This window comes from Scleropages formosus, chromosome 2 (assembly GCF_900964775.1).
Source record: "Scleropages formosus chromosome 2, fSclFor1.1, whole genome shotgun sequence".
Classification (NCBI taxonomy): Eukaryota; Metazoa; Chordata; class Actinopteri; order Osteoglossiformes; family Osteoglossidae; genus Scleropages; species Scleropages formosus.
Window position 1 is genome coordinate 7938561 of NC_041807.1, and position 16926 is coordinate 7955486.

The 16926-nt window shown below is 41.1% G+C and overlaps 1 protein-coding gene across 1 annotated transcript in view; it reads right to left on the bottom strand.

Moving 5' to 3' along the window:
- LOC108939289 (MAP kinase-activating death domain protein-like) overlaps window positions 1-16926 on the bottom strand; it is a 57870-nt gene that overhangs the window by 14834 nt on the left and 26110 nt on the right. The window contains exons 10-21 of the mRNA XM_029259139.1: window positions 16543-16711; window positions 15667-15770; window positions 15347-15519; window positions 14515-14771; window positions 13084-13223; window positions 11080-11181; window positions 5570-5678; window positions 4824-5010; window positions 4267-4417; window positions 3406-3996; window positions 727-827; window positions 528-611 (exon numbers count right to left, since the gene is read on the bottom strand). Of these exons, the coding sequence (XP_029114972.1) occupies window positions 528-611; window positions 727-827; window positions 3406-3996; window positions 4267-4417; window positions 4824-5010; window positions 5570-5678; window positions 11080-11181; window positions 13084-13223; window positions 14515-14771; window positions 15347-15519; window positions 15667-15770; window positions 16543-16711 (2168 nt within the window). The remainder of the gene's footprint in view (window positions 1-527; window positions 612-726; window positions 828-3405; window positions 3997-4266; window positions 4418-4823; window positions 5011-5569; window positions 5679-11079; window positions 11182-13083; window positions 13224-14514; window positions 14772-15346; window positions 15520-15666; window positions 15771-16542; window positions 16712-16926) is intronic.

Here is a 16926-nt window from a genome sequence, read left to right on the forward strand (position 1 = left end):
AATTGTTTCCATCACGTGTATTTGAAGATTTTCACTGGTACTGTATAAATGTTTATATTAATTTGGCAAAATTTTATCAAGACACCTTTACCAAATTGATAAAAATTGCAACACAGACGAAAGAGAATTATTACAGAGACAAGCAAGTATAACAGTAGTTAAGAGTGTTCACCTTTCACCTGGAAGGACCAAGGTTTGAATCCCCACTCCTGCTGTAGCACCCTTGATCAAAGTACTTACCCTGAACTGACACAGTAAACATGAACCTGCTATATAAATGGGTAAACCAGTGGAAAATGCTTAGTGTACAAATCTCAAATTATAAATTGCTTAAAAGAAAAAACATCAGCTAAATGAATAACTAGTCTTGCTTTTTGTTCCATGAAGACTAACTTGGGGAATATGGATACTTGGGTACATAAAGTCTAAAAAAAGCGGGCTGGACACATTCATTTTTAAAAATGAAGAGGACACCTAGCCAGTGTGCTGTTTTTTGGGGGGGGGGCTCTATGTCGGCCATTCCCTACCACTGTGCTGCCCTCTGAGTCCTGGCTAGTACTCCTGGTCAGGATGGGGGGCTCGGAGCTGGTCACGCTCTCTGAGTCGCTCTTCTGCAGACGGGGAGGGGAGTGGGGGACAGCTCAGGACTATGCACATCCACTGTATTCAAACACTTACTAAACACACATTTATTAGGATCCCCATATTTGGTTTACAAATGCAGACCTGAGATCCGGACGTGACACTTAACCCGCTGTCCGCACTCATCTGAGACTTCTTCTCATCCATGTCCTCTGGATCAAAGGCTTGCTTTGCTCCTTCCTCCTCTGCAGAAGACACAACGTAAACATACAAAACAGGCACATCTCCACCCAGGAAATGGCACATGACCTCAATAGTAAAAGTGGTAACCTCTACACCTTCCCTATGGGTATATACTTTTTCCTCCTGAAAAACTCTTGGTTAATTTTTAACTACAAATGATTTACTGATGCATTTCCTTTAATTTGAGACAAGTGGTGGTAATGTTCTGCTCAAATCAACTTGCTGAAAGTTACTTTTTAACATGTGGCATGATTTAAGGACTAACCCTGATAATGCTAAAATGAAAAGCTGAAGAACAAAAACTGTCTTTCTTATTCCTACAGAAGTCAAATGTTCATGAGTGCACAGTAAACGGAAGCACAAAGCAGAAATTTGACAGCAACAAGTTGATTTTTTGACCTCCTTCTGCTGCTGGGTTCCCTCTTATCAATCACTGTGGCAGCAAAGAATAACTGACCTTCTGTCAAATTAAACTTGTTTACAGCCTTAAGAGGGTCACAATTTACATTTTAATACTCCCAAGAATGGTACTCCAAAACAGAATGGGGACAGAGCATTTACATTCTGCAAATGTCCAGTTAAAGGTTATTGCCAATGAAACACCAATGGATATTCAATATATATTTAAATCAAATTTAATATGTGGATTTCAATGCTGGCAGAGTGAATTTCCTACCACTGAGAATACTTGTTACACCCTAACTGTGGTGCGAGAAACACAGTGTTATTGTGTTTCTAGAGGTGTGAAAATGTGGAGAAGAAAAACAAGGACATGGGGCTGGTATCAAAGAGAGATATTCAGGATTTGAGAAATGTAGAAGGTGCGTGTCCAGGTAGACAAAAGCAGAAAACCAAACACCTCTATGTAATTTAAAAATTATATATAAAAATAAAAACATACCAGTCTCTAGCGCCACAATTTTCCAGACAGAAAAATGTAGCACAAATATATTAACATCTATTGTTCAAAGATTAATTTTATCTAAAGATTTTAAGTATTCTCCTAGGTAATTGCTTGACACAGCTTTTCTTCTCAACTTCACACTAGACCCAACATGAAAGTGCCAGTTCTGGCATTTAAAGGTTTTTTTGTCCTTTTCTACCATTTCCTCCAGTGACAGGAACACAGCAGTGCGGTAGGTGCATGTGGGGTAGGGTATTTAAGGGAGTTTACATGTGACATTAAGCAAATATGTGTGACCCCAGTCTCCATTTGTGAAATTTCTTACTCTGATTTTTAGCTTTAGCTTTTTGCTTTATGTTATCCTGGTGCTTGTTCCACCATTCTACAAGATGCATTGCAAAAAAGGAAAGAGAAATAGAGTCAGACAGCAGGCTGGATGGGCAAGGGTTTTAAAAAAAATACAGACGATAAAATTAAACAAAAACTCAAACTTATACAAAAATTGGCATTGGCTGGGATTTTAATGCTTTGTAATGTTCCAAAGCCACTTTATCTGCCCTGAACCTTGTGTCATCTGGCATCATACTGTACTACTCAATAGTAAGGCACTCATATACAAGTCACATGACCAAGAAGGCCATGACTTCTTTTCTAAAGAAGGGAGGAGGGACTGCAGTCAAGCATGTTTTCCAGTTCTCCCTCAACTATCAAGTAGTTTAATGTATAATGACAAAATCAGTTGTAGTAAGACTGATTGGGTTCAGCAAAAACATCAAGGCAGCTTCCAGAGCATTCCATGGAACTGAAGGATCCCTTGAGCAGATACAGACTCCACCCAATGCATGTATAGCACAGAGAGGGTCTGGTGTTGTGCTCTGAAGTTTGGGGTTGATAACGCCATAGGTAAGGGGCTTCTGTTGCTAACTATGTCATGGGAAAACACAGATCTGGAACCAAAGTCACAGCAGGGTGATGCAGAACCAACAGCCAAGTGTTGCTTTTTATCAAGTCAAAACTCATGCTCCACTAAAAGGGGCAGCACAATTCAGAGGACAATGCAGGGTCAATGCAGAGTCGAGAGAGAATTGTTAACAACTTGCATTACTAATACTGACAAAACGGCAGTAGAGTCTACAAGGAATCTAGCTGCGTGTTCATTTATTTGTCCAGTTATGTTTAACCAATTTTTCAAGTAATTGTTGTTAATTCATGGACTGTACTGCAGATTTCACAGCAACCAACAGAAAGACAACAATCCAATTTAGAGGACACAGACATGTAAAACAAAATTAAAGTGTGTGATATATGAATGCCCTAGAAAAAGACTAATACTGACAATCACCTTTCAGGCATTCTATACCATGAGAAAAAATGAGCCACTGTTCAGTTCACATCCTTCTAGAGTTCCTTGGTATTTGTTTATGACCATGTAAAGTTATTTTTTTCCTTGTACTAGTCTACGCATTCCATGGACTGATATAGTGAATGGCATTCTATAAAATTTTATAAAAACTGTATATGTGATGACCTAGAATTAATGCTATATCATCGCAAAAACCAGTTGCAGGAAAAATTATGAATTATAAAAGAGAAGATGCAACAAGAGCAGCAACCCCCGGTGGCTGAGAAGGAACAAGCACACAGTCTTTCATAGCACATACAGGCAAGGTACACACCAATAGAGGCAATAAAATTCTCCTCGTTCAAACTGCGCGTATCAAACTGGCGAGGGCCTTTGCCAACAGCTGTGGCTAGGGAGGAGGAGGGTGGGTGAAGTTGTAGCCTGGGCACTAAAAGTGGGCCCAGAGGTCTGACACTGTCGCCTTTGGGGGTCGGACTCCCTTTGCTGCCAGGGCTGATGCCCCCACCATCCATGGGGCTCCGCTTGCGCTTCTCAGCTTCTACAAGGAGCATAGGAAACCAGGAGAGATAGCAAAAGAGGGAAAGGGGCATAGGAGTATACATATAAAAAGGTGGAGGTATAAGAAAGGCAGATCCAAAAAGGATTACCCCAATCATTAATATAAACCACTTAAATGTGAAACATTTGTGTCCAGCTGCTGAGTACAAGTTGCATCCGTGGGAGCAGCATGGTGGTGCATCAAGGTGTTGTCTCAAAGTACCTGTGTAGTGCAAGATGGCAGGGATTTGATCCCTGCTTAGTTTACATGGAATTTTTGTGGGTTTCCTCCCACAGTCCAAAAACATGCTTTCAAGTGAATAGGGGACTGTAAATTGCCCATTGTATGTGTCAGAGGAAATGGTTTACTGGATGAGGTACTGTAAAAATAATGATATTGTAAATAGATGTGTGGCTCCCACTGCCCGGCTTGAAGGAGGAAGCCATGGTGTGGAAATAGAAAACCAAGAGACACAATCTTTATAAATCTGGTGATACTTTTTCCCTTTGTAATATTCCATCCTTGTTAAAACAAGTGCAACTTTTACAACATCTTGTAGCATTTTACTGGTGTAATTATCTATGATATATGTTCTTCGCCCTGTCACGAAGAGTTGCATGGACAATGTCTCCCTGCCTTTGGCCTGGTAGTGAGTGTGGGCAATCTCCAGCAGGCTGAAGACACTGGCCATACCACCCAGGCCCGCATTGCTGTATGACTGTTCCAGGCTGGACACTGTGCATTTCAGTAGGTCCAGCATGCCCTTGTACACCTTCCGGCTGATTTCCTGGAGACCAACAGGATAAGAAAAGAGAAATTATTTCACGCTGAACCTTTGACCCTTCAATCTTTCTCTTCTGCACAAAGCAAAAATATTTTTTTTTTTTTTGCCCTCAGAGGCATTTTACAGAAAATTTTACATACTTTAGGCTTAAAAACCAAACTGCAAAATAATAATAAGAAAAAAAAACTGCCCCCACCTCACACTCAGAAAACCAAAAAAAAGAAGTACACAAGAGATCTACAATAATGTATAATGAGATGTTTTTAACTCATATATATACAGTACATTTAGAAACACAGTGCTGGCACTGACAGAATTATAAAGTAACAATATTTATAGGTCTTCACCGATTAGCTGAAAAAATAAAATTTCAATTTTCACATTGTTGCTCACTTCCCCAGCCTCTTACCACATCACGGATGACCTCCTGCCTGGCATCCTCCTCCGACTGCACAGCCCTGTTTAGTTTGCTCAGCACAAAGATACGCAGCTGCTCATTCTCCAGCAGTCGGCGCACTTTCTTCATGTTGAGCCAGCCCACACCCTGCCCCTCCAGCACGCTCTGTACCACCTCCTTCAGAAATTGCTGGTTTTCACTATACAGGGCAAACAAAAAGGGTATTTATGGCAATCCAGGGTCTGAAGGCAGCAAAGCTGTTGCCTTGTAATTGAAGGACCTGGGTAGGAATCTAACCTACCCCTGTAGCATCCGTAAGCAAGATATTGCCTTGAATTGCCGCAGTAAAAGTAACAAGGGTACAAACCTAACATTGCCATTTTAGAGAAAACACAGGTTGCTTTGGAGAAAAGTGACAGCTAAATGAATAATTATCATCATCATTAAATCAAATCCCAACAACAAAATCTTCCACAACTGGCATTATCCCAACTTCAGCATATGGTCCCTGTGTCTACATAGCCTGTGTTTTGTATTTCAGATTAAATAAAGATGCTCAGAACTGTGTAGAACAAAGGCAGCTGAATGCAGTTGCTGAATTCAGCAAGTCCAGTATGTTCTGCACATTATAACACACTCATATTGAAGCCTGCTGCCCCAGCACTCAATTTTTTACAAGCAAAAACTGATAGAGAAAAAGGTCCTTGCATGGATCATAAGCTGTGTAAGTACCTCCCTGCTGCAAGGGAGCTCTTTACCTGGTGTTATTCGCCCGGCCTTGGGGGGATGACGATTCCCTCTTCACTGTGGGGCTGTGCTTAATGACCGATGACTTCTGGTCCACCAGGGCTCTTGGGGGTCGGTTGCCTGAAGGGAACACACATACTCACAACCCAGAAATCTAGCCACACAAACACTTAGTTACACTCACATATAAGCTAAGGCCCTCATACACACCTGGTCAAGGCTGCACACATACCCACACGCAAAATGCGATTTCTTGGAACTACACGCTCGAACACAGTACACTGTACACAGGGGCAACTGAAAGCCTGATGATGCTACAACTACTAGAATTACAAAAAATTATACATTACTACAAATAAGAGAGAAAGAGAGATGAGATTGCTCTGGCATCACACATTGGCAGAAAACAGGAAGTTCAAAACCGAAGAGCCCAAAAAGAATTTTGTGCAAATGTCCGCAATCTGACACAGCACAAAACAAACAAAAAGGAATCATGGAGCAAGTGGGGAGGGCAAAAGGGTGTATCAATCTTGTATATACACTTGTAGAAACACACACACACACACACACACACACACACACACACACACACACACACACAGACTGCTTATGTATACAATCAGCATGTATATATAGGGTATTTTTGTGGCATGGCCACAAAAAAAAAAAAAAAAAAAAAATGCTTCCGTCACAATCAGGGGGGAAAAAAACTGGTTGGATGTGAAGTCAGGTTGGCAGATATCCAGCAACCTTCACTGCCTGACAATAGAGTGGCTTGGAAAAGCAAGTGCAGAAGAAAAGTATGCACAGAGATGGAGCTCAACTGGCTAGGGAAAGCATGCAGCTTATGCAAGGCTGAGAGACCCACCTTCACCGTTTGTGGGGCCAGCTTCCGATATTATCTCCATTACAGAACTTAGCCCAAATACTGGACACAAAACCCACAATTAGTGCAGTGGGGGGAGGGGGGAGAGAATGGTTGAATCAAGCAGGGGAAAAGACACCATCCCACACGTAACAAATTATATATTAACCAAAACGAAAAAGAAAAATCAAAAGGTAACGTTGGAAATATTAATAAGACAGAATAGCAAGACAAACATAAAACATAGGTACGTGTGGCTATGTGGGTTTCAGCAAACAGCAAGACTTTCAAACCAATCCCCTTAGTTTTGGTTTTGTTTCTTGGCACAGGGCCAACTGATGAGAATTTCAGCTTGATTTTGCCATATTTTTTACATGGGCATTTAGAGCCCCATATTTTTCAGAAGAGCTAGGAAGACAGACCAGCTCATTTCCTGATCAAAATTGTTATGCAAATGTAATAGCAAACTAGATATTAGCAGGTATACTGATATTTTGCACTGATGTTGTATGACCTGATCCTTAGATCTAGGTAGACATTTTATGGGCTGCACAGTTGCAACTTTGTTGTTTAAAAGCCAAAAATTCATATTATGTCAGCTATCAGTTTAGAGTCACTGGTGAGAACTCCATTAATATATAGAAACGAAACCAGTATACACAGTACTGCTTAAAATGATGTGAACCATATGTTGGTTTAAAGGAAATCATGCATGTAGTAGGGATTAGTGAACCCCAAGTTGCACTGGTTAAACCAAGGTAAGTAGGTTGGTATAATAAGGTATGTAAATCATTGTATTTATCCATTTTATAAGTTTATTTTCAGCATTAAGTTTTGGATTTTAAAGGTTTTAGTATTTCATATAAGAATAATGACCATCCCAACAGATTTCACATACTTTCAGGTAGCACTATATATTTGCACCAAAAATGTTGACCTTAAAGTTGTCTGCAGTATCCACCTTAAGTGCTATCACCGTCATCATGGACCCAGATGCTCCAGCTGCTACAACAACCTGGTGTATCTGGATCTATCAAGCCCTCCATACTATTTCAGTCTCTCCATGGGACTCTAGAATTGCCAGTCTGTGGTGAGGAAGGGTGACTTCATCCCAGACTACACCTCCCACCTGTCACTGGACCTCCTGGCCCTCACAGAAACTGATTACCCTAAATAACATAGCCACACCAGCAGCCCTATCCATGAACTATTCATTCTCCTACACCTCTCATCCCTCTGGCAGAGGTGGAGGCACAGGGCTGCTCATCTCCCCCCATGGGAATATTATGTTCTTCCTTTCAACCTGCCTGCTCTGTCCTCCTTTGAACTCCACATCATCTCTATCACTATCCCTGACCACACTCGTGGCGGCCTATATTGTCCTCCTAGCCCTGACTGTGCTACATGTCTCTGACCACTTGTTCATCTCCTTCCACCACAGCATTACCGCTACTAACCTCTCTCCTGCTTCTGAGCGCTCTGGCACTTTGACACAACCTGAAATCTCTCTTGCCTATTTCCCTCTCCTCTACTGCACAATTCTCAGAGGTGTCCACAGACAAAGTTACCAATGTGTTCCTCTCTGCCCTAACCTTTTTATACTCTCTCTGTCTGCTAACATCCTGACCAGCAGACCCAATTCCACCCCATGGCTGCCAGATGTACTATGCACCAACAGGTCTAAAACTCCGACCTGCAGAACAGTTATGGGGAAAACCAAAGACTCTCACAGTCCTGGAATTTCACCGTTAACTGCATTTTTTTCCCCCACTCTGCTACTCTGCTGTTTCCTCAACTAAAAACACCTCCTTCTACAACAAACTACAATTTGCAGTCAATAACTCACACACACGCTTTACCACCTTCTTTTCCATGCTCTTCCCTCCTTCTCCTCCCTCTTCTGTCACCGCTGAGGACTTTGCTTTGTTCTTCAGAGACAAAGTCAACTCCATCACAGACTCCCCCTTGTTCAAGTTTTCAGGCATCCACCTGTGCCAATCATGCTGCAGCTTCCTGCGAAGTCCAGTTTTCTGCAATTCTACTCTCCTCTATTGGACAGCTTGGCATCAAAGAAACTGCACTAAAATGGTTTGAACCTACCTATCAAGTACATGTTACTAAATGAACTGGAACCCATACCAGACATCTCCGCAGCCTCTTTCAACTAGTGTTCCACAAGGCTCGTGCATAAAAACCAAGGCATCCTCCATAACATCCACAGAATCTGCCCTTAATTTACAAGAAAATCTACATATCTCCTGGTACAGGCCATATCCTGCCTGGACTATGGCAACTCTCCATCTGGTGTTCCAACCCATAAACCCTTTCCAGCTGATACAGAATGCTTCTGCACGAATTGTGCTTGACCTGCCAAAGCTTTCCAAGTATTTCCTCTCCTTGTCTCTCTCCATTAGCTTCCTATTGCTGCCCACAAAAAATTCAAGACATTGGTTATGGTTTACAACACCCATCAACAGATCTGCTCCATGGTATCGACAAGACCTGAATACTCACTACACATCAACCTCCATCTGTTTGGTTTGGTGGTTTCATGCACAAGAGGTTATATAAAAATTTTAAAAAAAGTTTTCAGATTTTATTCAGAACTACTGAATCACACTATTTAAGAATGTCTCAAAACTCACCTCTTTTGGACTCAGTTCTACCCTAATCTAAGCGCTTGATAAATATGTGTTATTAGTTTAATAGTTAGTAACAATTTGCTTAATAAATAAAAAAGCATTTATGCAGCAACTCGTGTAATGTATTCTAGTTTATACAGCGGTATGTGACAAATTGTACTCAATCATGTGTCTGCATCCAAATCACTCCTTCTGTTGATGTAATGCACTATTTGTATTGTCCTCTGACACAAACATTATGTTGCTTTGGAGAAAAACGACTGCTAGATGAATAAATGTAAATATAAATACAGGTGCTCCGATTTACAATGGTTTGACTTGCAATTGTTTCAACTTTACGATGGTGAGCTGGCAATAGACATTCAGTAGAAACTGTACATTGAATTTTGATTTTTTTCCAGGTCAAGCGATACACGGAGCAATACTCTCTCGTGATGCTGGGTAGCAACAGTGATCTGCATCTCACATTCTGTCAAGCAGAGGTGTGTACTAAATGCATTTTCGACTTATGGTACGTGTTGGGCAACGTAACCCCATTGTAAATCAGGAACCTCCCATACAGAGTACCAAGATCCCCAGCAGTTGAGGGCTGGAGTAGTCTTTTGCTAGGGTTAAACCATAATACACCTGTAAAATTTTTTCTTTTATAGTATGATGGAAAACTTCAGCACTTCCTATAAGACATTCTTACAGAGAACAACTTCCCATTTTAAGGAATGAAGAAACAATGGAAGCTCAATGGAAGTTCAGTTTACATGCAAGCAAGCAAGGGATGAACACTGCCCATTGCCCTAACTGTAGGATGCAGGAAGATCCCACTGTGGGATGGGGAAAAAAGGTGGAGTCAGGATGGAAAAAGAGGGGGGAAAAAAAACACAGCAGAAAAAGTAGTGCCACATGAAAAGGAAACAGGTGTTTTCTTTAAATGTGTGCATGTTAGTGCAAAACCTCTCATTAGTGGGTTCAACGGAAATGGTAAGTTGCATGACGAATTATCTTTACTAATAATGCCTTTATTCAAACGAATAATGGAATTCATAAAATATAGTAATTACAACAACAGTATCACACAGAAAAATCATAGGTTTTGAGAGGGAAAAGGTGAAACACACATCAAACCATAACTTATAGGGGCATAAAACAAACACATACCCGGATTCTGAGGATCATCTGAACAACAAAAAGATGCAATGTCAAAAAAGTGTATCTACAAACATTGCTTCTGGACTATTAAGAGAATATGCTTATTGTATTAATTATTGTAATGAAAATTTTAAACAAGGTAAATAAATCAACATTTAAATTATTTCTCATTGAAAATCAGAAATTTGTAAACAGCATATATCTAAATATTAAATAACGAAACCCAAAATGAGGGTGCTATAAAATGGTGTGCTACTAATTTGGTTACTCAAATTTCATCAAAACAATGAAAAAAATATGTACACTAAAGATTAGAGAATTCCCGAAAATGTATTAAAGTAATTCAATTACAAAATATTAAAAATGGCTAAACTAGAATTTGTGAGCATTATGTTTAAATATATTATTATTGAATACAGAATAGAAAAAAACAGAAATGAAAAACAAAGAGCAAACAAAATTCACAAGTCTGATCTTCCAATCACAACACCAGACTAAGATCTAAAGAACATTAAACAACAAACTAAGAAAGTAAAAATAAATGAATGAATTAATGAATAATTTTGCCTTTTCTGGGCAATATACACATATATTTGAAAAATACATTCCTAACAATTTTGTTTAGCGCAGCCAATAGAACAGAAACTTCACTTAAGCAACATGGTGTAAAAGTGTAAATCCAAGTGTAACACACGTTGCCAAATGTCAGTGAACAGTGTTGTCAACAGTACTGGCAATCAGACCAGACAGCTGACTAAAATATTTACAGGTCTGTCTGCCATATTTTCTGGATGTACTAGAGCAAAAGAAATGCTATGAGGGTGAGGAAAGACGGAGAAAAGGACAGACTATGCAGTTTAGGGCAGAGTACCTTTAATGTTGGGGAAAGGGGTGGACTTTTCCCGGGAAGCCTTGTTGGGCAGAGCCAGGTTGGACAAGCTGAAACTGGTTCCATGGTTTTTGTACAGATTACCTGAAATGTGGTACAGCTTTAAGAGTTTATCTTCCTACTTCTTAATACAATCCCAAAATGTTTAATGTACTCCTAATAGCAAGAACAGCAGGTCCTGCAGCACTGGCCCTGCTTACATCTACAACACCTTCAGCAACATCTTGTATTTTTTTTTCTTTATTATTTTTATGATGATTATTATTAAGGTGACATTTGCTCAGAGTGACTTACAATATTAGGTATACTTTAGTAAGATACAATGATTTACCTGTTTATACAGAAAATTTTATTTATCTAAAACAAAGGCAACTGGACTTGCATAAGTTTTCTTGAAAATGTTTTACCACTCATCCAAGTGGCTTCTTCAGTTCTAAAAGATTAGTGGGGAGTTTAGGTTTTTAACATGGAACATCTGTGGGTGGAGCCCACTTCAGACTCACATGACTGGGGTCTGTTAACAACCCAACAATCACCTGCAATTAGAGGATGTTGTTCAAATTAACCTGGGTGGTGTCCTGTTTTTCCACAATTAGCGGTACTCTAACGACCTGTTAATGGCCAGAAACTCCAGACTCAGGGTGTAAATGGGTGTGAAACTTTTTGGGGACAGATGCAAAGACTGGGTTATACATGGCTAATAAGTTTTCTCTCAGTCCACCTCCCCTGTTCAGAGAGGGGTTTTCCAACTTTACATAGATGACTTCCTTCACTCCTCTTTCAAACCATCTGTCTTCTCTGGCTAAAATATGTACCTTGTTGTCTTCAAAAGAGTGTCCCTTGTCCTTCAGGTGTAGGTGGACTGCTGAGTCCTGACCTGAAGAACTGGCTCTCCTGTGTTGAGCCATGCGTTTACGAAGGGGTTGTTTTGTTTCGCCAGTGTACAAGTCTGTGCATTCCTCACTGCACTGAACTGCATAAACTACGTTGCTCTGCTTTTGCCTCGGTGTTTTGTCTTTGGGGTGAACAAGTTTCTGCCTCAGAATGTTGCTGGGCTTGAAGTGCACGGGGGATATGATTTGCTGAAAATCCTGAGTTTTTCTGATACTCCAGCCATATAAGGAATGACTTTTTTCGTTTGTTGTTCTCACCTCTGTTTGTTCTGGGTTTCCTTCTAGTGCTTTTGACGAACGCCGAGTTTGGATAGCCACATGTTCTGAGTGTTTGTCTGATGTGTTTTTGTTCCTTCTTGCCTTCTGTTCTTGTGGGTACCATCTGCACTCAGTGGTGTAGGGTTCTGATGACACCCAGCTTGTGTTCCAGAGGGTGGTGGGAATCAAAAAAATAGATGCTGATCTGTGTGCGTGGGTTTCCTATATACTTCAGTGTTGAGGCTTCTGCCCTCCTCAACATACACTGCATAGTCTAAAAAGGCCAAATTATTTCCACTGATGTCTTCCCAAGTGAACTTGATATTGCTGTCCACTGCACTGATGTGCTGTGTGAAGGATTCCACCTCCTGTGTTAACCTAAACTCCCCACTAATCTTTTAGAACTGAAGAAGCCACTTGGATGAGTGGTAAAATGTTTTCAAGAAAAAACAAAGGCAACTGGACTTGCATAAGTTAACTTTGTTTTAGATATACCATGACCTGGATAACTGAGAATCTTCACAGGCACGTTTTATTTATTTATTTTTTAATTCATCGTACCTTGCTCAGTGGTACTAGGGCAGGAGTGGGTCTTGAACCTGGGTTCCTGGAGATCTACCCACTATACTACCTGCTGCATCAACTTTCACATATGGATAATGACACTGCACACTCACATAATGTATATGATCTGTGTTCTCTTGAAATGTAAAGTTCAGTAATCATAAAGACATCATACTTTGTTCTTGAATACAAGGTTCACTGCCATAAGCACTTGCTAGAACCTGGGCTTTCATTTTACACCTGTATTTGAGCTAGGATTTCTTGTACTCACTAGCAAAGGACATGAGGCCACTGAAGCCTTCGTTGCTGTTGTTGGAGACAGTTGAATTGGGTGTGCTGGCATGAGAGTCAGACTCGCCATCCGAGTCGCCGGGCAGCTTCAAGGTGTTGGGCCGCAGGGGCATCTGGGTCCTTTGGCACAAAGTGTGGAGAGACTACTCTTGTACCAAAACCCTCCAGACAGGTGCTTACTCCTTCACCTTTCAGCCATGAACCTTACCTCCACTCATGCCAGAACAGCACAATGGCTGTTATTACCCATGGGTTCAAAACACTTAGGATGATCAAGGGTTAGTTGTGAATAAACAACATTAAGCCACAAAATACTGATGAATGGAGAAGGAAATGACAAATAGCTATGCTGAGACCTGTTCTTGGCTGAGCTCTGATATTGGGAGTTCAGTTCTGCTTGGAATCACCACTTAAAATAATAGCAGTACAATACAGTACTAACTGGTTAACATTTTATCTATGCAACAAGACAAGAACAATTTAGGTTACACAGCATTTCAGTTACAATCCCTCTTTTATTTATTAATTCTTTGCTTCTGTAGTTAGAAGTACAACTGAACTTAAAAGGAAAGCCTGGACTCAGACAAGTTCAATAATAAAAGGTGTTTTTTAAAAAAAAAAAAAACTTGATCAACTGTTCATAGGGGGAGCCTTTCATTTGTTATTTTATCCTACCATTAAGAAGAGCCTTGCCCCCTTTCACTGATGAATAACACGATGAGAGGCTATAACTAATCAACAATCAGGAATTTAAATAAAAAAAAAAAAGGTTTGGATGACAGGTATGAGGAATGAATTCAACAATGAGAAGTACACGTACATGTTGGTAAATTAAGGCTTTTCTGCCAGTCATGGTCAGCCCCATTTCTAACATTGCCACCTTGCAGCACGAAAGCCACACTAACTCAGCAGGGTTGAGCATACACATACGCAGTGCTCTGATATGAGTTACTCACTTGTTTTTCTTATAAACTGATTCTTTAGGCCACGAGAGCACTGGTCACCAGGCTCTACTGAAAGCTCCATATGCACCTGGCTAGGGTGGAGAAGCAGGTCCTTGCCTCTGTGACATCTGTGTCTGATTCACCATTAATACTGTTTCTTCATTAAACTGAAGCTTTTCTCTAAAATAACTTTCCTGGTTAGGTTTGTATGCTAAGCTACTTACAATGGTTTACCTATTTATACAGTCAGACCATTTTACTGGTCTAACTTAGGCACCATCCACTGCAAGGTAAGAGCTGATGTGCCACTGGGGAGCCCTCACCAGTCATATTTTGCTGCTGAACAAGAGCCAAAGCTTACTAAGCTGTTGCTGCCATTGTGGTGTGAGCTGTTCTCCGGGGTTGGGTAAGAACATCCTCTGTCAAAAATCCTGTTATAGTGTGTTGAGTGTGCCCTCCTTACTTACTTGTTCCCACTGAAGTTCTGGTTGAAGTGGGGGGTATAGCTCTCCTCCTGCTCCCCCTCTGCATCTGCATCTTCCTCAGTGGGAAAGCCATACTGGGGCTCAAAGTAAGGGTTGTCATACTCCTTCTTGGGGGCTGTGGGGCCTGTAGGCTCAGCCCCCATCCTGTGGAAGGGCTGTGTGCCGAGGCCAGCGAGGTGGTTCTGCACAGCCACCCCTGTTGATACCTCCATCTCAGCTAGCTCGGCCACCTCCTGGCTCTGCACAGAAGTAATGCTTTTACACAACTTAAACCACAATCTAACATTCTTCAAAACACATTTACCCGAGATCCAGCAAAAAGGCATTTTGGATAAATGTATGGCATGTTTAGGAAGTTCTACAAGCCTCATAATCAACCATGTTCATCAATAAAGTACATATCATACATAGATACATACATACATACAAACAAACAAAGCTCAGCGCTAAACGTAATATTCAATTTGGGAAATTTCAGTAAACATGCATCCTGGACAAAAATGAATGGATGAGTGCTCAAGAGGATATAGTAAGCAATGAAAGTAACTCAATACGGACAATTGTTTCATCTTTCCTAAAAAAAATACTTTTGTGGAATACTGGATAACAGTGAAATAGCTTATAAATGGGAGACCTGGAATCAAGATGAAAACACTCAGCAAAACCTTTTCACTAACATGGTCAAAGACTGTAAGCGATGTAAGATTTCTTCTATCTCTGAAACACTGAGGTATGGACAAGACTGGTGCCTGTCAGCAGTAAACAGCCAAGACCTACACAGATGTTGGGTAAACAGGGGATGATAGAGACTGACATGATTGATGCCCTGGATGACTGTACTGGGACTGGAGCTGGCTGTGGTGCTGGAACTGGACTTGGGCTGCAGGGAGTCTGAGGGCCCTGCAACCTCCAACTGGCCTTCCAGCAAGTCCTGAAATTCCACCTCGCTGGCATCTCCCAGGGCTGCGTGGGTCGGGGGGACCACATCTAGCGTGGAAAGACACAGCACACAAGATGAGAATGCCAACGGTTAACAGGCAGTCACTACCAGGTACGGTCATGTTCTGCATTAATATTATCAGAGCTGTTATACATCCCCACCTCCCACTGGATAGTAAGGGGGAAATGACTCACTCTGCACATCCCCTTGGATGTCACTCTTGATCATTTCGTTCACAAAGTCCCCAAGCGAAGAGTAGGAAGAACTGGAGCCATCATAGTCCTCACTGTCACTGCTGCTATAACCAGGACCAGGAGGCAGACAGACACTTAAACATGACTCCAGTGTGAGCCCCCTTGTCAAGTCCTGTTTATACCTGGTGAAACATACTGACTTTCATTTGAAACCTGAAAGCCTCTCACTGAGAATTCACATGGTATACCAATGATGTCAGAAACCCAGATTTTGACAGGAGCAGAGAGATGAGACAGACAAGCTAGTCAAGACTCTTGTCCTTGGCATACCACCCTGATTAAACATGGGAGAACTTTCAGTAAATGCTCCAAGGAACTACCTGAGGTCCTTCCCACCAATTTCCATTATGCTCTATAATGAGCTCTTTCACTATCAAGGTGGTACTGACCTCTTACTGCCCAGTGCTTATGTATTCGTATACACCGAAAGAAATACAGACTGCAAAAACATATATACACTGTGATTCCAGTGTCTGTCACTATGTTTTTGTTTTTAGCTACACTGTTGTATGTATGTCACTGTAGCCTTCTGCAATTTGATTCAGAGGTCTGTCTATTTGTAAAGTTTGTTCATAAATCAACTCATTAGTTAACTGTGGTACCCTCAGGAACACTCGACGTAAGCTGTAAACACAGCAAAAGGAAGCTGAATGAAGGAGGTCTTACACTCCTATTCTGCTTCTAAAACTAGTCACTTTTTCAGTGGATGGTTACTAAATCAGAAAAATTAACATTATTCTACTGCAGCCTTACCTTTGTTTAAGGGTACCGAACTGAAGCCCAAAATTTGGAGGAGAAAAATTAAAATGAGCTGACCTGTCATCGGAGCAATCTGAGGGGTTCTCGTTCTCATTTTCCATCCCAAATGGCTCGCCCATGGCCTGCACCAGCCGTGAGCTGCTATCATAGACGCTGTAGTAGACTGGCTGCAGCTGGTGAGCATACCACTTGGGCTTATCACCAATAAGGGAAGGGTCAAACACATCTGGAAAGAGCAGCAGGGTGATGAAAGACTCACTCTTTCAACCAGTTATCAATATATACACGATGCATAAAAGAATCTCCTCCCTTCCTTCTTTTGGGAATTCAGATATGTACGTGCATATCAATGATAATTCAAAGTTTTATTAACCACTTCACCAAAACTATTAATGAAAAGTCAGCTGGTAGAACAGTGGTTAGAGCTGATGCCTTTGTACC